Genomic DNA, 25,947 nt, shown 5'->3' with positions numbered 1-25,947 from the left:
CCATCCCTCTGACCCCCAGTCCATGGAAAAACTGTCTTCCATGAAACCAGTCCCTGGTGCCAAAAAGGTTGGGAACCACTGTTATAGGGTATATCACCAATACAATCAACAAAATTTTCTTAAACATCATTATTCCTTCCATTTAAAAGTATCAAAATATATTTGATAAAAGTGATCAGCAGCAATTTACCTAAAATTTAGATTGTGTAAAATAATTACTTCTCCCACATAAAGAGGATGAGAGGAAAAAAATAAATTGTTTTGGTGAGATAACTGAGAAAAAGTGTGGATTAAAAAAAACTCCTAACCTCATTTTAACTCCTTTAACCTTTTCCACTCTGGATCTAAGCCCAGTTTTAAAACCTAAATGGAACTTGTCTTAGTGACTGATGATATGACTCAGAAGGTTAACTGTTCAGAACTAATTCTGTATACTTTTTAATATGCACCTAGTAAGTTTCGATGAATCTTAAAAGAACCTGAGCAGGAGTATGTCTAAAAATAATGAATAATAGCACCTTACTTATATACAACTTTTTTAAAAAACCTTTTATATTCTGCTCCTTAAAGTCAGATAAAGGGCAAAATAGAGGGAAAAATGTGCTAAGAATAAACTAAGCTCAAGTTCAGACCTCTACTTTGTAGATAAGTATATAAGAAGCAAACCTTTTAGATTGAGAAAGGTGGGATCCTTGAAATCTGAGATACTGCTTCTAAGGAAGACCTACCTAACACCAACGTTTTGAAAACCAAAAAGATTTATAACATAAACTAGCATAAACATTTCTTGCACAATTAATTAATAAATACCTACAGTTAGAAAGGCAGAATAGTTTATTGGTTAAGAGTACAGATTCTGAGGAGCTCAAAAAACTCAAATGATTCATTTTCACTTTTTACATTGTTCTACAAAAGCACAGGCCTATATGGTTATTATAGGTGGCTCACACCATAACCCCAGAGCTTTGGGAGGCTGAGATGAGAGGGTCGCTTGAGCCTAGGAGTTGGAGACCAGCCTGGGCAACACAGCAAGACCCCACCTCTAAAAAAAATTTAAAAATTAGCTGGGCATGGTGGCATGTGCCTGTAATCCTAGCTACTTGGGAGTCTGATGGAGGTGGATTGCTTGAGCCCCAGAGTTGGAGGTTACAGTGAGCTATCATCCTGCTCCTGCACTCCAGCCTTGATGACAGAGTGAGACCCTGCCAAAGGAAAGAAAGAAAGAAAAGGAAAGAAAGGAAAGAAAGAAAGAGAAAGAAAGAAGGAAAAGAAAAAATGAGGAAACATGGTAAATTTCATATTTTCTTAGTTTTCACAGAGTTAGAGGTCATTACCAAAGAAAATACGTAGAGAAAAGGAATCTCAAAGCGTTATGCTATTATGTTTATTTTGATAGTTAAGTGAAAACAGCAAAATACGAAAGAGTTAGTATACCACAATTACAACTATGTATCAATGTCTATATGGGTAAATTAACTTGTCAAAATAAAAAGTTGTGTAGCCAACCACAGGATTTGGGGTAATTTGTTACTTCTATTTAAGAATTTTAAAAAACATTATTATATTAATTTTTTTAATAAAACAAAGGAAAAAATCAAGTAACATCATAGTATCAGGTAAGCCAGAGTACCAAAAGTGCTCAACAGCTACACTGGAAGGTATGTACCATGGAACTTCAGGAACTTCTGAGTGCAGACAACCCTACCTCTTTGCCTGATGAAAGGCAGGCACAAATGAGGGAGGTAGGCATGAGGGGAGTCAAATGACTGGCATTAAACTCAGCTCAGCAGGGACCTCCCATTGTGGATGGCGGTAAACCCATTCAACCACATCTTCTCCTTTGGGGAAGCAGAAATGCTAGTAGGTAAATAAAGAATAGGAAGCTGCTCAAACTCAGAATATATCCTTTCTAGCCTTGGAAGCCAAAGATCCCAGAATAACTCTATCACTGAAAACATAATGCTCCTGTGTAAACATGTAATAAATCCAATTTTTGAAGGTAGTATGTGCATGTTTTTTCCTTGCAACTTTAAAGTATCAGAGTAGTTCATTTTCACAGAGAAAAAATGACACTAAAAACTGAATCTAAGTATTATTTAACAGTGTTATGTCTAATGAGACTAGGACAGGTTGGTATGTACAAAATAAGTATACAAAAAAACTATGTTAGCTATTGAGCACATACTGATGCTTGATAATAATAGCATGAATAATTAAAATATATAAACATTAGGCTTTTAAAAGGACTCCTAAGAACTAAGACAGACTGATTTGTTTTTTATGGATATTGCTATGATAAGTGCCTTTGGTATTTTCACATTTCAAGTATCTAATTTTTTAGTTTTTTCTGAATATCTTGTTTTTCTGTTGGGACCCAACAAGGTCTCTTAAAACATAAGATTACAAGGTTTCATTGTATTCTTTCTTAATAAAATATTTCATGTATAAAAATAAATATAGCTAATAATATACACCTATGTACCCACCATCCAACTTAAGAAATAAAACACTATAGATATGACCAAAGCCCTCTGTGACTCACCCCCAACATTCTCCTTCTGCAGAGATAATAACTACCCAAACTTCCTTGTCTATCATTTTCATGTATGTTTTAATGCTTTTACTACATCTCTATACATCCATAAACAATTGTAGCAGTGGTTTTCCCAATTTTTTACACACTTATTTTCTAAGACTTCTGAAAAACTATGTACCACCTTGCACATTTCAGTTGATGCTTAAATAATGACAAAGAATGCATCTTCTGGCTTATTGTGTATTGAATAAATGCTTTAAATATGTTTTTGTCAGAGCCTTGGAGCTGCAGTTTAGCTTATTCAATTTATGGAAAATACAACCATATAACTTAATTGGCAAAGCTAGTCCTCATTGTCAAACCCAATCAGACAAATCTGACTTATTCTCTGTCAGAAAAAGCCTGACTTAATTTTAAAATTCAAATAAGTGTATTATTATGCATCCCCATGACAACTTTCTCACTTGAGAATTTTAATTTTAAGATAGATAAATGGATAGCTAGCTAGCTAGGTAGACAGAGAAACTATAAGGCATGGAGCTTTGCCATGAGTTTGTTGCCTAGAAGAAATAATGTATTGCCCCCTTCAGTAATTTTTATTGAAGATTTCTTTGCTTTGCTCTCAAGGGACTCTCCCTCAGGACAGATTCACTCTCCAATAGTCTCTTTGTTTGGTGTCCTGGAGATTTTTAAACTCCAAGGCAAAGCAACATAGTAAGATTTAGTATGGACAATGGGTAAGCTTTTTTTTGAAAAGTGGGAGACAGTCAATTTTGAAAGAATTCAGAAAGGAACACTGGCAGACCAGAAGTTCTCAGGCAGATCATTTTTAGGAAAGATTACATATGAAAAGAGAGAATATGAAAATTCATTTCTTTAAAGCTACTCATACCTGTATATCCCATAGGAAGTCTTTGTGTACCCAGTGGTACAGGCACTCTAATTTGAAAACAACTGATCAGCAAGTAGCAAGATTGGCAAACTAGGATCCACCTGCCCACTGTTTAGGTAAATAAAGTTTTACTGGACACAACCACATTTACTCATTTACATACTGTCTATAACTATTTTCACACTACAATGGCAGAATTAAATAGTTTTGACAGAGACTGTTTGGCTCACAAAGTCTAAAATATTTACTATATGGTGCGCTGCTGGAAAAGTTTGCCACCCCTCATCTATAGCATTGTATATACGGTTTTAAAAATTCTTCTTTTTAAAAATCAAAGTGATATGTTCACATGGTTTGTAGGGTCACATCATTCTAAAAGGCTTGTTGTGAAAAATACTTTCCCCTTCTCAAAAGCAGCTACTTTATATTCTTTTAGCTGATGTTTTTGGTCATAATAAAGGTCAATCCAAAAAGTCACAAAAGTGTCTGACAATTATAAAGCAGGCTCTGCCCTTAAATACTTCATAATATCTAAATAACATTCTTATAATTATTACTTCTTTATTTTCCAGTTTTAAGCATTATATATCAACTTCTCATTTTTGAAAATGAAGATTTACTTCATCCTTCTTGTTCTCTAATACTCTCAATATAGTTATAGATCAATATTCATTATGAGAAAACACTGTCAACAAGTGAGTTATATAGTAGGACTATTTTTCCTTTTCCTCCCCATGTTTTGTTTTTCTTGGAGTTAACAACTGAATTTTGTTTACTTTCTATGTACTTATCTGTAATTCAACCCCACTTGATATGTTCAGATATATTAGGTACTCTACGTACTTAATGTTTTTGGAAAAAAGTCACCCATGAACTATTCTTACCCACTCTGCCTGGACTGGTTGCCTTTCATACTCTACCACCCTTCGCATGTGTTGTAGTTTTGCTTCTTGATCTCACTCCTCCCTTTTTCTTTGTTTACGTCTTTAGTAACTTCCTGAGAAATAGTTTGTAGCAGATAATTCTATGAGACTTTGCATATCTAACAATGTGTTTGTACTCAATCTTAAATGATATATATTAATAACTGGGTAACATAATTCTAGGCTGGAACTTACTAACCATCAGAATGTTGAAGTTACTGTCACTTCACTACTTTCTAGCTTCCAGGGTTACTAGTCCTGTAATTTTTCTTTTCTTTCCTGTTTTCCATCTGTGTCTTTCTGCTCTACCATACAGGAAATTGCTTCAATAGAAGATTCTAACCCTTCCATTAAATATTTCATTTCTATTATTTTTTTATTTTCCAAAGAGCTGCTTTTTGTTTGTTGAATTTTCCTTTTCATATGTAGCATTATATTCTCATTTCATGATTGCCATATCTTATTGCTGTGGATAGTAGTTATTTTAAGTTTTTAAGTAGTCTGTTTTATACAAATACCCTTTCCTGTTTATTCATTTGTATGGGTCTCTACAAATACGATTAGAAACTCTGATGCCACAGGTGAGGCTTGTCAACTGTTTCATTGTAATCTAATTGGGGTTTTGGTCCTTCTTGGCTGGTCAGAGTCCCCAGGGAAGTATCTTCTAATATCCTGTCTGGAACATAAAGGGCTATTTGTCTTTGTTCTCAGAATGAAGCAAGGGATCCAGTAAGGAAAAAGCTCTAGAGGTCACATTTTCAGTATGTACATGTTCATTTAATCTTTCTATTTTCAGAATGGTATCTCTTCTCTCCGATTTGTCAGGAAAACAGTCCTGCAAAGACTGGATTGTTTTCCCTTTCCCATGAATAAACTTCCAGTTTTCAGCTGGGTAGAGAAGAGACAGTTGCCTAGTTGCACAATATTGCAAAGGGAATTTTAACAGCATCCTTTTCTTTTTCTCCAGGAGATTTAACATTGATACTTTGCTTCTATTTAATATATGGTTCATGTTCAAACCTCACCAATTATCCCAATATTGTCCATTACAGCAAAACGTTTTTTTCCCAATCTAGGATTACATGTTAACATTTAGTTGTCATGTGTATCAGTCTTTCTCAGGCATTCATGACACTGATGTGACAGGCCTGGTGTTTTATGTAATGTGTCCCAGTTTAGGTTTTCTAGTTGTTTCTTCGTGATTAGATTAAGATTATGCATTTTTGGTTGGAATACTACATGAATGATTTCTTATTTTCAGTGCATTATACAAGGAGGCACACACATAATGTAAATTAGTCCTCCTTAGTACACCTTTTGACCACCTAGTTAAGGTAGTATCTGCAAGATTTGTCTACTACAAGGGTCCCATTTTCCCCTTTGTTATTCATAAGTAATCTGTAGGGAAATGCTTTGAGACCACATAAACAGCCTGTTCCCCAACAGAATTTGACCTAATGGTTTTACTATCCGTTGATGATTTTTTCCCAATTATCGCTTTGATAGTTGAAAAATGGTGATTTTCCAACTCTATTATTTCTTCTACATTTAGACATTAGCATCTAATTGCTTCCTAAACAGATTTTCAACTAGGTCATTGTTTTTAGTACCAGCTTAATCTCCACTTTCAGAGTTTCCCGGCACTGAGCATTCTGGGATTCTGTGGTTTACACTGGGTATACTTCTGGGCTTTCTCCTCTGCCAGATTAGGATTCATTCTTCTCATGAGGTTTTACTAAATCTGTTACAACTTACCCATCTGCTCTCCCCCTTCCAAAACATTGTTGCTGGTTTTGCCCTCAAATTTCTTTGGCCTTGAGGGTTTATGCCCTTAAAGATAAATTCCTTTACTGTCATTTTCATTAGACTAGAGAAAGGAAACTTAAGTGTTTGACCCACCATCTTTACTTAAAATCCTATTATTCTTTCCCTGCTTTCAAATTTTATATAAATGGTATAGTGTATGAAATCTTCTGTAACTTGCTCTTTTAGCTCAATACCATGCTACTGAGATTTTCTACATTTTTGACAAAAAGATCAAACATGAGTATCTAACTTCTGGATCCACCTGTCAGTTTGGAAGAAAGAAAAGGGAATATAATGAACTGCACCAAGAGCATAAGATGAGCAAAATCTAGACTGTGGCAAACTCTACAGGTCAACAAGGCTGGGTTTTTCAACAAATAAATATGTATGGAAATAGAAGGGATGAAGTTGGACAGACTGAAAGATTTAAAACAAATATAAAGTTTTTATGAAATGGATAAATCCAAACTGTAATGCACATTTGGGCAATAAAACTATCTTAAAATGTGTGGAAGTGATTACTATGAAGGCAGGTTCAGGGTTGCTTTTGTGGGGAAAGAAGAGGTTGTAACTGAGATGAGACACATGGTTCTAGAGTAGATAACAAAGTTGTATTTCTTGACCTGGGTGGAATCTGTCTTATAATTCCATAGCTTAACAATTCACTAAGCTATTCCTTTCATCTGTATGTTTTTATATATGTTTTATTTTACATTAAAAAGGGTTTTTTGTCCCTCTTAGAATAATGTAACTAGAATCTGGGCTTGAGGAATACAGAAGTTTTAGAGGTAGAATGGTGTTTGGTGATAAGAACTAAGGTGTGGCTATAGGAGTGATTGTTCACTTGAGGCAAGGATATTAGCGTGGATGAAGTCAAGGACACTAGTGTGGACGAAGTCAATGAATGGGCAGCTAAGACTTGGGAAGGCACGGAGAGGAGAAGACTGTGTGCCTGGTTCTAATCTCAGCCATCAGGGTGGCAGAGTGGCTTGGTTGTTGGCAAAGATAAAAATGATGACCAGGTATAAAGGAAAATATAACTGAATTACAAAGGTCCTCCATTCTCTTGGGCCACAAACTGGAAGAATAATTTGGAAGTAGCTGGGGGAAGCAAGGAACAGTTGAACCCACTTTCTTTCTATGGGGTGAGGGAAAGTGAACACAATTCACTTCATGGAAAAAAGGGACTCATCATCTTTCAGGCACAGGCAGGTTTCAGTTGAGGTTATATAGCAGAGAAAGTTTCTAGAAAAATAGTAATGGTGAATGGTAATTTGCTGACAAAGAAGAAATTCCTGAATCAGAATGACAAAGGAACAGGAGGAAGGAAAAGAGGTGTGTGTGTGTGTGTGTGTGTGTGTGTGTGTGTGTGTACTGGGGAGGGTAGAGGAGCACAAAGAATGATGTGATTAAGAGTACATTAGAAAGGAGGCAACAAAAGAGGGCTCCTTTTGGATAATCGAAAATAACCAGAGCGTCACAGATGGAATGACTTGGTCTCAATGTTCTAACTGGAGTTTGTCTAAGGTGGTGGAATTACCAAAAATTTACAGGGGTGTGCCTAAGGCCCAGTTATTGTGGTTGCTTTCATCTAATCACTCTGCGTATCAATGTTTCACTGGAAGAAGGCTTTCAAAGTTCTGAGGATGGAGGAAGCACATTTCCATCTGACAAAAGTAGCTCTTATATGACCAGGGGAAGGGCTCTTAAATCCATCCTTCCACTGTATAATAATACAGGGCATAGTTCTGAATCCTGGATCAAATCAACTTTTTTTTCCTTCAAAAAACCCCGTTTATTCCAAAGTTTTCTGATGTTGGAAAAAAGGTGTGAGAAAAGTAAGCCAAGGCAGGAATGATGTACAAAGCTTGAAATGGGCCAAGAGATAAGCTTGCTCAGACCCTGGCCAAATGAATATGGATGGGGTCAGCACAGGAGGAACAGAGCGAGTAGGAATGCCAACTGATGTGTCATGATGATTCTGCCCTAGAGTGCTCCACCTCTCAACAAACAGGGGTTAAATGTTGGAGTCCATTTATATTGTCATCAAGGTTTGTATTAGTAGGGGAATGGGGAACAGAAAAGAAGAGGGAAGTCCTAAAAAGCAGAAGAAAGGAAATGTCTCTAGATACTAATGCATTTTGAGACACTCCTTTTCTAAAATAATTTCTTATAAACTAATTTTAGAACTCTTTATGCTAAAAATCTAGAACTCTTTAAGATAAAAATTATGAGATAACTATAATTTTTAAGCACATATTCGATAGGATTTCTATGCTTTTTATTCTGTTTACCACCGAGACCATAAGTTTTTAGTTTTAAATAAAAATTCAACTCAACTATTAATTACTGAGTGTTACATGTTACTTGCTAATTATATACATTAAAGTTTCTTTGGATACTTGATGGAGTTAAATATATAAAATTTAAGGCAACATAAGAGCATAATTTTTATAGGACCAAGAAATTCAGTGTTTCAAACTTTTCCACCAAAGCCTGAGTATCAGCACAGAGAACTCCTAGGATTCTACAGAAAATGACGTGATGCAAGCTGCTACAACTTCAAACTTTCTAATAAGTGTTTTTATTTTGTTTTGAATTTTTATTATTTCATTTAAAAATTTATATGAATTTTTTATATTATTTTATTAAGTATATTAATATGTCATATTAATATATGTTATTAAATATTTTAAATTATTTTACATGGAGCAAAATTAACACTTTCAGAAAATACATCATACTTTTGTGAAACTTGAGGGATTCTTGGGAGCAGAAATGTCAGGTTTTAGTCTCAAATGTTGGTTCTTAGTGCTGTCATGGCCAAAGAATGACCAGACACTCCAAAGTAAGACAAGCATGAGATGAATAGTTCCTCAGAAGAGAGGTGGGAGAGAGAACATTTTCTAATATGCATCCAGGCTGGCCTCAAGGCTGCCAGGCAAAAGGCAGTCAATTATTCCAAGGTCTCCACCATACCCCGGGGGCCTGAGGAAAACACTGTAGCCTTCCTGGATCGGCCCGGGAGGCAATAGAGAAACACACCACTCTCGATCTTAACTCCTGTGAGGTGAAGGTGATATTAAGACAAATTCTTGACCCAAGCGGCACCAGATATTAGGAAAAGTTCCAGAAGCTTGTCCAGACCCTACCACCTCCCTGGACGACATTGTGGCTACCTCTAATTTTGTTTTCTATAACAGAATTTCTGAGCTTGAGTTGCAGGCTCGGGAGAAGGAGAGGGGGAGGATGCTAGGCATGGCCAGTTGATGGCAGCATTAGTGCCCACATTCAGACCAATGCCCAAAGCCTCCACCAAAGGGAGGGATCTCCGGTGCTGCATCTGCTGATGGGAAGGGCACTGGGCCAAGATCTGGCCCAATAGGGACAGGCTACTTAAGGCCCCTTGTTACCAATGCCATCAAACAGGTCCCTGGACCACACTCTGTCCTATGGGATCGTCCCAGGTGGGGAGTCGGTCTCCAGACCGGATCATGGTACAACAATGAAGGAGCCCTTTCCCGTCAGCCCCTTGGCGGATATCACCAGACTGGAGCCAAGGGTAACCCTCCTGGTGGCAGGTAGGCCAGTAAATTCTTAATACTGGGACTGCCTACTCTGTCTTCCTCATCGACTCCAGAAAACTGAACACTCAATCCTATGTGATCACCAGAGTCTCCAGGGTCCCTACCAAACAATTCTTTACTCTCCCTTTGACTTGTTTGTGGGAGGATGTGATCGTTGAACATTGATTTCTGGTAATTCCTAATGGTCTGCCTGTTTGAGGGCAATAATAGCCATATATATTTATACTCTTGCTAGAGGCCACTTATTAGTGTTTATTGACACTTTTATTCATGGGGTTGAAGCTTTTCCTCACAGGACTGAAAAGGCCATCAAAGAGGACATCATACCTCATTTTGGCCTCCCCCAGTCCTTACAGAGTGACAACGGTCCTGCCTTGGCTTCACAGGAAATGGCTGGACACGAATATGCTCTTCAAGTAGCTCAGTTCTTGCAGACATTACAAAAGCACAAGCTGCTGCCTAGAGACCCTTCTTCCTCTAGTCCTTTCTGTCAGCTGGGACTTAGTGCTCATCAAACAGTGCAAGAATGGGTCCCCCACATCCCAGCTAACACTGGTGTGAAAAGGTCCTTACCCAGTCTTACTTTCTACCCCAACTGCTATTAGGGTCCCAGGGATACCCACTTGGATCCATCATTCTCGGGTGAAGCCATGGAAGGAACAAAATGTAACTCATCCAGCCCCGTGAACGAGGACTCCAACACCAGAGGCAAAGACTCGTGTACTCCCTTGGAAGATCTCCAGTGCCTATTCAAACAGACTCCTACTGCTGTGGCTCTTTCAGATAGGTAACACAAATTGTTTACCCATGGGCAAGACACCTTTTGCCCTGACAAACCAAACTGCCACTTTTTGTCTTTATGGGAACAGCAGCCACTGCTGGAGTAGCCACGGGAGGCACATCCCTGGGCCTGCAGCAGCCTTTGGCTGTGAAGGCAGCATGAGCCCTGCTGAAAACTAGCCACATACTTGCCCTCTTATAGGAAGAGTTAGATTTGCTGGCGGGGGTCACCTTACAAAATAGGTGGGCCCTCGATCTTCTAACTACAGCAGAAGGGGGCACCTGCTTGTTCTTAAAAGAACAGTGCTGCTTCTATGTTAATAGGTCAGGACAGGTTCAGGACAACATCAGTGCTATCCTAGAGTTTACCTCCAATCTCCAGACACAAGGTGAGACCTCTAGGCCCTGGTGGATGTCCTTAATAATTCCCTTGGTCACCTCATTACTCTGCATTTTGGGAGATCTTATATCGGGACCGATCCTTATAAATTTTCTAACTAAATTTATTTCATCCTGTCTAGAGGCCATCAAGCTACAAATAGTCCTAAGTTCTCTGCTAGTCCTGGCGCTTACCTTCTCCTCACACCTACAACTACAACAACCTACCCAGAACATATACCGAAATCCCCTGGAGAGACCCCAGAAAAACCTGTAAGAGGCCACCCTAATAGGGATCAACATCCCTACTCAGCACGAAGCAGCCACATGAGTTTACACCCCTACCTAATGATTTGGGCCTCTAGAATAGAGAGCAGGGAATATTAGGTAGATTCCAGGTCTCCTAGGGATGAAAGTGGGTGCTATTGCCCCAATCTTGGTCCTGCCCAACCCTAATTCTCCATACCTGGGGGAGGAGGGAATACCCTATGAGTCTGCCAATCAGAACTTGGCACACTAGCTGCAAAAGAATGCAGAGGACTCTCTAGCCCACAGGCCAAGCAGCATAGGTACCATGAAGTCCGCAAAGTGACCTAGAACCCACATGCGCAGTAAGACTCAGGTTATGCAGCTCCCCAACTGTCCAGTCAAAGTGGTTCTATAGTGATGTTTGAATCACAAGGAGGTCCCTATCTGGACACCATAAAACAAGATGTGGGGGCCGGGGGGGGGGGAGGGCAATAAACGTAACCTAAACATTTTACCCCCATAATATGCTGAAATAAAAACAAAACAAAACAAAAAAAAACAAAACCAAGACATAGACCATAACCAGTCCCTTTTTGCGCCCTTCCTTTTGCTCTCCCTTTGCTGCGACAATGGGTCTGGCCATCATCTGATCTGTGGCGTACGTACCATGCTCTGTAAACCTGTATCTTGCTCTTGCCCTATAATTCTATCTTTCTCTCCTCAATAAACCTCATTTTTGTGTTTGCCTAACTTTGGCGTGTCTGCTCGTTCTTCGGCCATGGGCGCCTCAAGAGCTGACATTTCAGACTAAAACCTGCCAGAAACTCCTAATTGAGAAACACAGCATTATGAACACATACTACTTGAATATTTTCTGTGTTTATTCTTACCTCCATAGTAGGTGGAGTCTTTCTGGTTCTTCTAATCCAAGCTAGAAAGTAGAATAATATTTAAGTGTCAGTTTTCCATAATTTGCACAAACATTTTAATCATCCATGCATAAAACAAATATTTTTTGAGCACTTACTCCATATTATTGTATATATTGGAGATAGAGCAAGGAATCAAACAGATGAAGTCCCTTCTCTACTGGAGCATATATAATACTGACTGGGTTACAGAAAATAAATACACAAACATATGCCTGGTGACGATTTGTGTTATGAAAAAATGTAATAGTGTAGAGAAGATAAAAGGGGACAGTTTCATTACCTTTAAAACCACACCTCCTGTCTGAATTCAACTTAGTGTATTTATGGCATACAGACCAAACCTAAACACTGTAAACTTCAAGGCAATATCAAAATTATATTATCCTGGAAATTTGAATTAGTTATTATTCAATTTATAAAGGAAGGGACTTAGACAAGTTTTCATTTACAGATATTTCTCTTTTGATCTGCTTCTGCTTATGGCTAGTAAGTATCATCAGGCCTTAGCTCTAACACTTGGGAGACGAGCTGCAGAGGTAGAGCCCACATTCGTTAAGTGCCTATTGGGCACTGGGCACTGTGCTAGGTGCTTTATAGCAGTGGGAAGGGAGTGGGGCAGCTGCCTCTGGGGAAGTTATCGGAACCACACAGAGGACAGTATAATCTAGTGCTTATGAGAGTAGGTTCTAAAGTCAGATTTTCTGGGTTCAAATCCCAACTTCATCACTTACTTGCTGTGCCACTTGGAGCAAATTATTTAATTTTCTAAGCATCAGACTTACCATCTGCAAAATGGAAATTATAATAGAATCTACACTTTGGGGTTGTGAAAATTATATGAGATAATACATCTAAATGCTTAACTCAGAGCCTGGCATAAAATAAGAATATATGTCTAAATTATTACCATTATTACTATTATTTAATAAACCTGTGTTTTTTTATAAAAGACTCAAAAAATAAAGACCAATAATATCTGTTTAACCTAAGAGGATATATAGGAGAATGTGACAAAATACATTGTAGGGAATGTGGTCTTTAAAAAGTAGGAAACCACTGTTTTACCGCTTTAGTTGATTTAATCTTGGCATACAAAATTGTGAGGTGTCCTTATTTTATAGAGAAATGAAATAACTTTCCTCAGTTTATACATTAAATGGTAATGGTGGAACTTGAATTCAGATCCAACCCTATATTTCTGGCTCTAAAAACCATCAATGATCATTAAGCAGTCTCTCATTTTAGTGAACAACATGTAAAGAACACTAAAGTAGGAAGAGGAATAGGTATAACCCTTGCTATATGTCTGAAAATAAGAATTACTGAGCCTATTTTAAAGATTGGGAAACCGAGGCCCAGAGAAATTAAGCAGCTTGCCTACAGCCATATAATTAGTAAGCTGCAGACTGGGAATCAAACCCTGATTGAATTGGCTTTAAAGGCTGAGCTCTATTCATTCACCAGCCACTCTCTCTTCTGACCAGCTCTGCCAGCCTGCCTTCTACCATCCAAGTGCAGACAGTTTCACAACTTACTGTGGCTTGACTTACAATTTTTTGACTTTATGATGGTACACAACCATTCTATTTTTTCACTTTCAGTATGGTATTCAATAAATTACATAAAATATTCAACACTTTATTATAAAACAGGCTTTGTGTTAGATGATTTTGCCCAACTGTAGGCTAATATAAGTGTTCTAACCACATTTAAAGTAGGCTAGACTAAACTATGATGTTCAGTAGGCTGGGTGTATGAAACACATTTTCAACTTACGATATTTTCAATTTAAAATGAGTTTACCAAGACATAACCTCATCATATGTTGAGGATCATCTGTAATAGCACCAGAACCTGTCCTCAAAAAACCCGGCACTGAATGGTTGTGGGAGTAGAAATGGCAACATTCAACTGTGGGTCTGGGATTAGTCATTTCCCCCTACTCTGTTCTCTCTTGCACTGATCCCACACACTATCTCCGATATAATTCCAGTGTTCTGCATTCTCTGCTCCTGTTTCTGGATTTCTGCTCTTGTTATTCCTTTCTGTACTCTCTTTCTCATTAGTTTCCACTCCTATTTAGCCTATTTCTAGTGAAAACTTGCACAGATTTTATATCTCTTGTTAGGCTATAAGGTTGTGCAGGGCAGGAGGCATCCATGGGAGATTTATTTTTCTATTATCTAAACACCTCATAAGAGTAGGTACTTAATACAATTGTTGAATGAATGCTTCTACTGTAAAAATAGTCACTGTAATAGGATTTTTCAGCTGTATTAGAAAATCCAGCTCAGCAATACCAAAATTCTTCTGTGCAGTCAAGGAAATAAGTAATTTATAGAATTTTTTAATTGCCTCTTTATGATCAAAAGTTACTTATCTATATTTATGGGCTTTTTTCCCCTAGGAAAGAAGCTTCTTTGAAAAGAACTCAACACGAGTTATATCTATAAAAGGTTTTAAGCAATATATCTACAGTTTTAATTAAGATCAGAAAGTTAATTTAGAAAAATCAACTGCTAGGGCAAGTGTCAGCAAACTATAGTCTATTAGCCAAATTGTGCTCACTATTTTCTACATTTTGAAATAGTCTAAAAAAATTTAAAAAAAAACAGTATTTCATGATATATGAAAATTATATAGAATTCAAAATTTCGGTGTCTATTAATAAAGTTTTATTGGTACACAACCACACACATTTGTTTACATATGATCTGTGGTTGCTTTTGTGCTACAACAGCAGAGTTGAGTAGTTGTAACAGACCAAGTAGCCCATAAAGCCTAAAATATTTAGTTTGGTTCTTTAAAGAAAAAGTCTGCCAATTTCTATGCGAGTTCTACCATTAAGTATAATCCCTTCAGTGACAACTATATATCTTGCTGTAAAAACACTTTCATGTTAGTCTAAAATAAAAATCATTATTAATTATACTATTTTTTACTAATAATTTCCATGTATTCCAAAGTCTATGAACATATGCCAGTGGCCATACAACCATTATGAAAAAGTATAATGGCATAATGCACAATTATAACCATAAAAAAACCCTCAAAGTAACAATTTGTGTTATTTCTGAGTATTTTCAGTTCTCTTATGAGGTTGAAAAAAGAAAAATATTGTAATAGTATGCAAATCATTAAAAAAAATTCCAAGGCAGGTAAATACGTTGGGGAAACTCTGATACATGTTTTCTAAAGCCTACTGGTTTTGTAATAAGTTTATAAAATTCATCTACTGATATAAGAATGTGTAGGAATAGACCTCAGATACTAAATGTATTAAATACCACCTAGCCTATTCACTCCATGTGTCACTATCCTCTAAGGAGATATGAGGGCTTCCTTTAGCTTCATTTTAAATGACCATTTAAAGGATCTTTGTTTTATATGCCTATATAAATGTAACTGCTGAAATAGTTTGTTTATTTACAATTGTACAATAATCAGGTATTTGAAATGTCATGTGGAGATGATGATTGATGCCACTACTATCTGTTATGTATCTAATAAGAACTATACATTATGCCATGGGCTAAACTTAAAAGGGTCACTGAAACTTTATAAGATAGTCTAGTAACTAGTACTATACTATCTCCTATAGCTAAGTCTTTGTCCAAGAATCTTCTATATGTTTGGAAACAATTGCCCTGGTCTGTTGTTCCATGTCTTTCTTCTTAAAATGGACTATTTTTAATAAGTTAGCAAGGTCCCCAAAATGTCTCTTCCTTATGTATCTTCAATTTCAAATGCATTCATTCAGCAAATGTTAGTTGAGCTTGTACATACTTTATGTGAAGCATTGAGCTAGGCCTTGAGAATACAACAATGAACAAGGTAAGGACCCTATCCTAAAGAATCTTCAAGTCCAGGTAGAAGAAGTAGATAAGTAAACAGGGAATCCCTTATGGTATATTAAATGTCAAGATTGGAGGAGGCACAAAGTGAGATGAAAGCAAAAAAATGAACATCTCGCTTAGCACTAGGGGTTAGAAGTGGGGTCAGAAAAGACTTCCAAATAGAATCAATGTCTACTCTAAAACTTGAAAGATAAGTAGGAGCTAGCCAAGTTCTTAATGAAGGGGGCAGTATAATATAAAGAGAAAAGAGTTTAAAGATAGATAATTTGGGTTCAAATCTGGGCTCTAGCTGCTGTTTGTACTTAGAAGTTATTTAATCATTCTGCTTCCTTAGGAGAAACCAGAAGGAATTTATACAAGGTCTCCCCACCACATCCACCCATCTACCCTGCATCCATGCCCGTATACTCTGCTCTTCTCATTTTCTACTTACTTTCATAACCTTGGTGATCTTACCAAGTCTCACGGCTTTATATACCATTTATTTGTGGGCAACTCCCAAATTTTATCTTCAGTCCAGATATTTCCACTAAATTCTTGGCTCATGTACAATTTAACATGTCTCTTTGGATGTCTGATAGGCATCTCAAACTTAGCATGTCCAAAATTGATTTTTTCCCCAACTTGATCCTTTCACAGTCCTGCCCATCTCAGTTAACAGCAACTTCTTAAGAGTCGTCATTGACTGCTCTCCTTCTCTCACACTCTGTATCTAATATGTCAGCAAATTCTGTTGGCTCTACTTTTATAAGAGATCCAGAATGCAACTACTTCTTTCCACTCCCGCTGTTACTCTTGTCTAAGTCACAATTATATCTTGCCTGAATTACTACAAGAGCTTTCTGTCTCCATGTTTTGCCTAAGTCGCCCTTAGTCTCTTTGCAATGCAGCAGAGTGATCCTGTTAAACATAACTCGGAGCATATTACTCTTTTCAAAACCCTCCAATGACTTCCAATCTCATTCTGAGTAAAAGCCAGAGTCCTTACAATGGCCTACAAGGCTACACAGATTGGGCATCCTCTTAACTCTCTGACCTCATCTCCTATTACTTTCTCTCTGGCTCTATCCCAGTCACATTGGCTTCCTTGTTGTTCCTTTATCACCTAAGCAAGTTCTTGCCTGAGGGCTTTTGCACTTGTTCTCCAGCAATGCTCCTCTGCTAGTTATCTGCATGGCCAGCTCCTCCTTCAGTCTTTATTCAAAAGTAATCTCTGAAAGGCCTTTTCTGAACACTATTTAAAACTGAAAAACCCTCCCTAACAGTCTGTATACCCTTCACCTGCTTTATTTTCTATGGCCATTAACATACTATATAGTTTAGTTATTTATCTGGTTTATTGAGTTTCTCCCACCTATTCTCCCACCCCCAAATGTAAGGTCCGCGAATGTAGAGGTCCTCAATAGATGCCTACCAAATAAATGAATAAAAAGGACACACTGTTTAATCCATATTATGGGAGAATATGCAACTTGTGGGTACCTGTACTCTGCTACTAATGATTGACAAATGTAATATTCATCTGACTGGAAAATACTTTAGGTTCATTTGATGTTGACATCATTTATATGTTTTTTTCTGTCTTATTCTCTGTACATAGCATTTTTGTTTGTGTGTATGTTTATTTATATTTTAATTTACTTTTTCATGGTGTAGCATTCTTATTTTTTACATTTAATTGATGTATACCACTGTAAAAATAATTTTGTTTCAGTGTTTGGTTGATACATTTGCTTTAATGCATATACCCCATGGGATAGTTATGCTAAATTACTAGATCAGGACAGCCATAAAAAGCATTAGAACTTCATTCTAATCCTCTGAAAGTCTCAAATGCTGAAAAATGAGTCATTACCTATTTGTTTATTTATAACTTAATTTATTTCTATAAACATTTAATTCTATACTATTATTGAAAAAAATGAAAAAATAGGCTCATTATAAGAAGGTGCCTGCATTATTTGAAAATTGCAAATGCAGCTTATAACATTGGGAAGTATGTTAAAATAAGAAAGCTCAATTACCCCTCCTAGAAGCTGCCAGTTTACATTCTGTTATTTCTTCAAAAAAAATCTCTGGTATCTATCCTTTTTATGCTTTCTCATAGTTCTAGGATTTTCATAGCTAATAAGCAAAAATGGGAAAGATATTTTTACTGAAATGATGTTTACACTCACATGCTGGCATAAAAGTAATAATGCCTGTTGTTACCACATGTAAGGTAGCATGCTATGCCTACCAGGAAGCAACGGATCTATTGCTTATTCATGTATGTAGCTGTATAACCCTGGTAATTTATCTTTATCTCCTTAAATTTTTTGCTATATGTGCATTTCCTTACTAAAATTTTGCACCTTCACAACTTTCAAGGAAATGAAATGTTTAAATAAAATTTCAAGGATTCAGACTGTAAAACTTTTTGGAAAGAGAAACAGCATGTAATTATATATGGTTTTATTGATTTTGTATATCATTAAACAATTTGCTTCCCAGAAGATTCTAATAAGAGCAGAAACTTACCTTCCCATTCGGTTGGAATATCCCCTACTTCATAGTCTACTTCTTTTTTATTTGCTGCTTCTACAAATCTTTTCTCTCGAATAGTTTGTCCTATGAAACAAAAGCGATTAATACATTTTAAATGAACCTCTAACATAGTAGTTACTACAAGTAATATCTTCTCTTGTTTTACACACACCCTCGTATGGTAAAATAATTAAATTCACAGAAGACAGAATATATTCCATTTAGAATTAGGTATGCTAGTAAAGGCACTGTAAAAATTTTTAATTTTCTACCATAGCATGAAAAATTTAATGGCAGAATAAATCCAGATTCAATATACAGAAAAAGAGCAACCAACTAATCCTGTAGGGGACTAATGGCTAGTAAAAACATTTTAATCATTAATATAGTGTTCAACTCCTATATATATGTATATATAAACCAGAGGTGCCAATGGATGCTGCGACTGCCCAAGAAAATTGATATTCATGGCCATTACTAAGCATGTAATGGACCATAGGACCCAGCAGCCACCCTTGTCGCCACAGCACACTAACAAACCCAATGGACTCAAGAGATGAGTTGGATTCTGTAGCCCATCTGAATCACTACCTCTCAAGGGAATTTAACAGAAGAGGGACAAAAACAGGTGATCTTCAAGTATAGTACTTTAGGTGAGACATTATCATCTGGAGTGCCATGGTAGTAAAGTAGAAACATGAAAGCAGAGAGAACAGTAAAGAAAATGGTGGCGAGAGGTCAAGAATAAGATGAGAATGCCTAATGCTTACATTTCTCAAAAATAAAAAGTTGATTAATGTATATTTTAAGTTTATATAGAAGGCATAAAACAATTTATTTTTTTCTGCCTTCAGAAAGTCTTAATTATATCCACTTCTGTGAAGAATGCCATTGAGATTTTGATAGAGATTTCAATGAATCTATATATTGCTTTGGGTAGTAAGGATACTTTAACAGTATTAACTCTTCTGGCCCATGAACATGGGATATCTTTTCACTTATCTGTATCTTCTTAATTTCTTTCATTGATGTTTTATAGTTTTCAGTGTATAGATCTTTCACCTCGGTTAAATTTCTTCCTAGTTTTTGTTTTTTTTATGCTATTGTAAATGGGATTATTTTCTTGATTTTTGTCAGTTAGGTCATTATGTGTATATTAAAATGTTACTAATTTTTATGTTGATTGATATCCTGCGATTTTACTGAATTCATTTATTAGTTCTAACAGGTTTTGTGTGTGTGTGTATGTGTGAGTATATGTGTGTGTAATCCTTGGAGGTTTTTTACATACATAATAATTTTTCTGCAAATTAGAGACAATTTTACTTCTTCCTTTCTGATTTGGATACCTTTTATTTCTTTTTCTTGTCTGATTGCTCTTGCTAGTTTTCAGAAATTATTTCATTATACAAGCTTTCTGTCCCTTTCCCTGTGTCTCTTCCTTCAAAAACTTCCATAATGAGAACATCTGTTTGCTTAATAGCATCCCATAAGTCCCACAGGCCATCTTCACTCTTTTTCATTCTTTTTTCTCTCTGTGTCATTTATTTTATTTTATTTTATTTATTTATTTTTTTAATTTTTTTTTTTTTTTTGAGACAGAGTCTTGCTCTGTCGCCCCAGCTAGAGTGTTGTGGTGTCAGCCTAGCTCACAGCAACCTCAAACTCCTGGGCTCAAGCAATCCTTCTGCCTTAGCCTCCCAAGTAGCTAGGACTACAGGCATGCACCACCATGTCCGGCTAATTTTTTCTATATATTTTTAGCTGTCCAGATAATTTCTTTCTATTTTTAGTAGAGATGGGGTCTCGCTCTTGCTCAGGCTGGTCTCGAACTCCTGACCTCAAGGGATCCTCCTGCCTCATCCTCCCAGACGACTGTGTCATTTCGAAACACCTATCTTCAGGTTCATAGGTTCTTTCTTCTGATTAATCCAGTCTTTAGTTAAAGCTCTTAACTGTATTTTTTATTTCATTGACTGAATTCTTCCACTCCAAAATTTGTGTTTGGTTCTTTTTTATGACATCTATCTCTTCATTGAATTTCTCAGTCAGATCATGAATTGTTTCCCTGATTTCACTAAATTGCCTACTCTCTTGTATTTCACTGAGTTTCCTTAAGATCATTACTTTGAATTCCTTTTAGGCAATTCATAAATTTCTGTTTCTTTGAGGTCTGTTACTGGAGAATTATTGCATTCCTTTGGAAATCCTCATAATTCCTTGCTTTTTCATGTTTCTGTTTCCCTAATTGAGTTGGGTTCCTGGGCTTAGGGTCTTGCACAACAACTGTATCACCTGGGACCTGAGGTACAGGTTCACTCTCATGAGTGGATGCAGCAGTTCTCCTACTAAGCTGGGATCTATTGTTCTCAGGCACACCTCAGCCGCTTGGACCCAGAAGTTGAGATACGTTTATGGTTCTGACCCTTTAGTTTTAATATGATAAATATCAATACATAGCCCATAAACAAAGGGTCTTTCAATAATTGTGAAGAGATTAAAGGGATCCTGAAACCCAAATGTTTGAGAACTATATATACCACTAGAAGAAAAAAAAGAGAAAGGAATCCAAAAAGCTATATACCGTTAAAAGACATGAATAAATAAACAGAGAAGATAAAAGGGCTCTTGCTTCCCATAATGCTGAACAGCAAATGTGGAACAAGTGCCAGAGTTAGAAAAAACATTATTTTGTAACTATCATGATAAAGACTGGTTCTGATAAAAATTATTAATGGAAGAAGATTGTCTTTTGTTTTTATTTGGAAATTGTTTCCCTTTCTTCCATATATAAAGTATTCTTGCACATTTGAAAATTGGCTAAGACTTATACATTTAAAGGACAGTGGGTCAGAAATTATAATATTTCTAATTTTACCACCTACAAATACTCCCTTCCTAGGATCTTAGTGACCCTGTAGGTTAGTAAGACTTTTGTAGGTGCCTACATCAGGAGACAAAAATGGTCCTGAAGAACAAGACAGCAGATTCAGGCATCTCTCCTTCCCTGGGCCACTATTCTTCCTTAATTCACCCACAAAGGCCAGGGGAAATAGTTAGAGATACTTGGGCAGCCTTTAATCTTTAAATTTCAGAGCTTCAGAACTCGCAAGATGTCTATGACAGTGAAGGAAGGATTTTCTTCCACCAATACCAAAACAAAGGTGGAGGGCTATATTGGTTGGGACCCACAAGCACATAAAATCTTTGGCAAGGCTTTTCAACCTATTGTCTAGTTCCAGCCCAATATTTCCCATTGGTCAGGCAGCACGAGGAGAGATGAGTGGAATTTGGAGGTAACTATGTAGTGGAAAGAGAGACTGTGCTGAGTGAGGTGACACATTTCTGAAGTAATTGTCCCCTTGTAAATAAGCAAGCTTTAGAACAGCCAGAAGCAGGCAGAACAGCCAGAGTAAGATCCTTACTGTCTGAGTGATGTCCCTTTATCATAAGGGAATCAAGCAGTGCAACTAGGTGATAATTCTAAATCAGTCTGGTGACTGGTCATGTATAAAAGACTAAATTCTGCATACAAAGGAGGCTTAGGAGTGTCAATGCATACATAGTGTATGAAAGTGAGGGCTGCTGAAAGCCAAGTACCACACTACATATATTAAATTTGTGAACTTTTAAACTTCGTTATGCTGAAGCATTGTAAATTACATGAGCATCAATTAAGAGTACTAAAATAGGAATTTTTATACTGAAAACCATTTTTACATTTGACTTAAAGCATAATTCACTAAAGTTACTCAAATGCAGCATCTATTTATTAAGAGCCTGCTATGTACCAGGTATGTTCAGGTACATTTCATATATTATCTTTTATCTTTAAAACAGTCTTTTACAGAAGAGGAAAAAGAGGCACAGGGTGATTAACTTTTCCAAATGTACACAGCTGATTAAAGTAGTATATCTCGCATTTGAACCTAAACATTTCTCTCACTCCTAAGCATAAAGTTCTTTCTATTTAAGATTTTAAAATTTGTATTTATAAAGTCTGCATATGGTATCATTACAGATATCCAATTAAAAACTAACATTTTATTCATGACTACATGACTATCATAAGCTATTATTTTCCCATAGGGATTAAATGAGGCACTCCTGCTTGAAAATGTGATGATTCTATAATTTGACATATTCTAAATATATTTATGTGAGTATGGAAGACTATCTCAGCAGGTAATACTTTTTTAAAAGCAACTAAAGAAGTCTTACAAATAAGCTTTCAAAGTTTTTAAGACTGCCAACTAGTTCAATGGATGATCTAAAATCTTATTAGCTTCCCCATATTTACAAGTTCTCTATAAGGAATGTCAGCTTGTCCTATGATGGAATATCTGAAATTATATCAAAATGCTTGATAATTCTGAAATGTTTCATATAATATGGTTTAGCCTTCAGGATCCAAAAGCTGAAAAGAGTTAAACTATACCCAGAAAGACAGCAGAAAAATTCCAAGCCACCTATTTCCTGTATTAGTGAAAATGTTTTATGGCAAGTTTATAGCATACCAATATTCTTCTGTTTAAACTAGACGTCATTAATTTTTTAAAAAGGCATAAATAAAATTTGTAAAATTTAAGTGTGAAAGTACATAAGAAGAATGTCACAATCTAAGAAAAACAGATGGACCTATTGCAAATTTGTGTTTGTACTTTCCAAATGGAGAATGAGCTCTCTTATTGCTAATTTTAAAAAGTTTCCATAATATTATTATATTCAAACAAAAATGTAAAGTTCTAAAAACATCTGCAATTCAGCCAATAAATATACATTGAATAGTCAGTCTATTGTAATCTAGGAAGATTTACAATAAAAAGTTCAACAGGTTCTTGATTATATTCCTAAATCAAGCATGTAAGTCTTGGAAATGTTAGTATTTTACTTCACTTACTTCCTTTCCACTACTGTGGAAATCATAAATTGAAAACAGTGTGTTTTAAAAATAAGGAGATGAGGCCGCGGTGGCTCACGCCTGTAATCCTGGCACTCTGGGAGGCCGAGGCAGGTGGATCACTCGAGGTCAGGAGTTCGAGACCAGCCTGAGCAACAGCGAGACCCTGTCTCTACTAAAAATAGAAAGAAATTATCTGGACAACTAAAATATATATAGAAAAAATTAGCCAGGCATGGTGGCGCATGCCTGTCGTCCCAGCTACTCGGGAGGCTGAGGCAGTAGGATTACTTAAGCCCAGGAGTTTGAGGTTGCTGTGAGCTAGGCTGACGCCACGGCACTCACTCTAACCAGGGCAACAAAGTGACACTCTGTCTCAAAAAAAAAAAAAAATAAGGAGATGAAACTTGAATATTATGTTAAAAAATCATTTATTTTTCAAATTGCAAGGAAGTTTTGATCCCCCGAAAAAGTAGAGTTGTAAATACACCTTACCTCCCCTCTAAAAGGTAACATCAAAAAGAAAAATCCAAAGGATGAATTCATGACTATTTAGTCCATGTGTAATGTGTTCACTCTGAAGAACTGAAAGTAGCAGCCATTTTAGGTTTTGATGGATGTGTAGGAATCAGTTTTTGGAAGTACTTCATTCACCTAATACATTCTATACTTTCTTTGTAAAGCTAAATTATTTCCAATGTATAAAGTATATTTATAATTGACAATTTGTATATTTATAAAATAGCACAAAAACATTAAGTAATTCTGCTATGAATATATCTGAATTATGATCTAAGTTAACATGTCTTATGCACAAAAAAGGAAGAAAAAAAGTAGGGAATAAACTTTTTTTTTTTAGCCAAATTAAACAGGCTTTAAGGTTTATCATACAAAAATTCCACGTTTTAAAAAGACTATTTTACAATATGAGGAAATGTATGAACATGATTGAAAACCTTCATTTTATAGTGAGTGACATTCACTGACTGAAGTAAGAGAATTCCAATCTGGTACACCCCTGAATAATATTTTCTCCTTTCAAAATTAGCAAACACTCATAGTGTGTTATAAAGCAATATAAGCAAGTATTTGATTTTCATTTTGAACGTCTAACTTGAATATTTAGAGCTTTCAATATAGAGATAAAAAGAAATGTAAGGAATTAATTTAAAATGGTAGCAAATATTACTAGAATTAGAGAATTATAAAATTATTATGGCATTTATAAAGCTTGGGCCTAGCCCAAACTTTATTTTCAGATTTGAAATGTAACAGATATGGCTGATTAATGACTTATTTCTAGACCCAAATAGTTTCATAGAAATCAAGTACTTAGTCATTTATCACAGACCATAAAAGAGTCAAGGACTGCACTGTTATCTACTGTTACTAATTCACAGAATATATGATGGCTTTAAATATGAATAATTTAATAAAAATAAATATAGTACATTTTGTGGTACATTAGTCTTAATTTTTTAAAAATTATGTTTATTTATGAATCCATGAAATTAACTAATACCCTTCATTAATCTAATTTAGTTAACCACCAGGCACTACTTTTTGTTAATAAATAGAAATATATTCTGATATAGGAGACCATATAATCATCTAATGAAATGTGATAGTCATCAGCTTAATAGGAAATATGCTAGTATTTGTGAACCAAGTCCCTGAGCACAAAAATTGGGTTCAGTTGGTAAGAGGCTGGGGTGCCAATAATTTTCAAACTTGTGTCTTTAAAAATATTTTCAATAGAGGTTCAATTTATAAAACTGTCAAGCAAGAGCTTCTCTGGTTGGGGCCGGGGTCCAGAGTACCACCCACTTTTTCTCCCCTCTCCTTCCATTGGAAGCGCCTCCTCACACTCCTAGGATTCCAACGAGTCCTCTGAAAATTACTGATTCAGACCCAGTTGTACTTTCGAAATTCCAAAATCCATCCATTAACATATATTGATTCTCTAAACAAAATCAGTATCTTGTGAATTGCAGAAAGACCATCATATATTTGCTCTTTTTCTACACTAGCCTTCATGCAGTTAGTCAAACAATCTGCCACAAATTCCTGAGTAATGTAGGATTTTTCCTGCATTTCTGTACTCCAAGGAGATATAAAGCCTACTTCAGGTGTGGATATATGATTTAAGGCTGGAACTTGACTTAAGGCTTGCTTCCAGTGTTTAGAAAGGATGAGTTCAGAGAGAAAGCATTTTCTCACTTTGGGGCAAGAAGTCCTTAGGATGAGACAAAGAAATCTGAATGGCAAGAAGGAAAAATGACCCTTCAATTCACTTGTCCTCAAGGAAGCAGGCCTTCACTGGAGAAGCATCCTTCAGACCAGGAGGCTCTGCTCCGGTGAAGGGGAGGTGATTAAGGTAGTCCGAGGCCAATCACAAGCACTGAGAGGAAAGACAGGAATGGAAATTCCAGCAAAAACAATTTATATGTGGCAACAAATTATTTTATCATTAAACTTTTCTATTACAAAACTTTACCCTGGCTAATAACTAATAAAATTAGATGACATAAATATTACTTTGGTTTTCCACTCCAGTTCACTGGTATAAAGATAAACTGAC

The 25,947-nt window shown here is 36.2% G+C and overlaps 1 protein-coding gene across 1 annotated transcript in view; it reads right to left on the bottom strand.

The window, feature by feature from the left end:
• NDUFAF2 (NADH:ubiquinone oxidoreductase complex assembly factor 2) overlaps window positions 1-25,947 on the bottom strand; it is a 125,955-nt gene that overhangs the window by 21,688 nt on the left and 78,320 nt on the right. The window contains exons 2-3 of the mRNA XM_045565734.1: window positions 18,461-18,550; window positions 12,042-12,082 (exon numbers count right to left, since the gene is read on the bottom strand). Of these exons, the coding sequence (XP_045421690.1) occupies window positions 12,042-12,082; window positions 18,461-18,550 (131 nt within the window). The remainder of the gene's footprint in view (window positions 1-12,041; window positions 12,083-18,460; window positions 18,551-25,947) is intronic.

This window comes from Lemur catta, chromosome 12 (assembly GCF_020740605.2).
Source record: "Lemur catta isolate mLemCat1 chromosome 12, mLemCat1.pri, whole genome shotgun sequence".
NCBI classification, from domain to species: Eukaryota; Metazoa; Chordata; class Mammalia; order Primates; family Lemuridae; genus Lemur; species Lemur catta.
The sequence above is the reverse complement of the archived record's forward strand: the minus strand, read 5'-3'. Positions and strand labels throughout refer to the sequence as shown.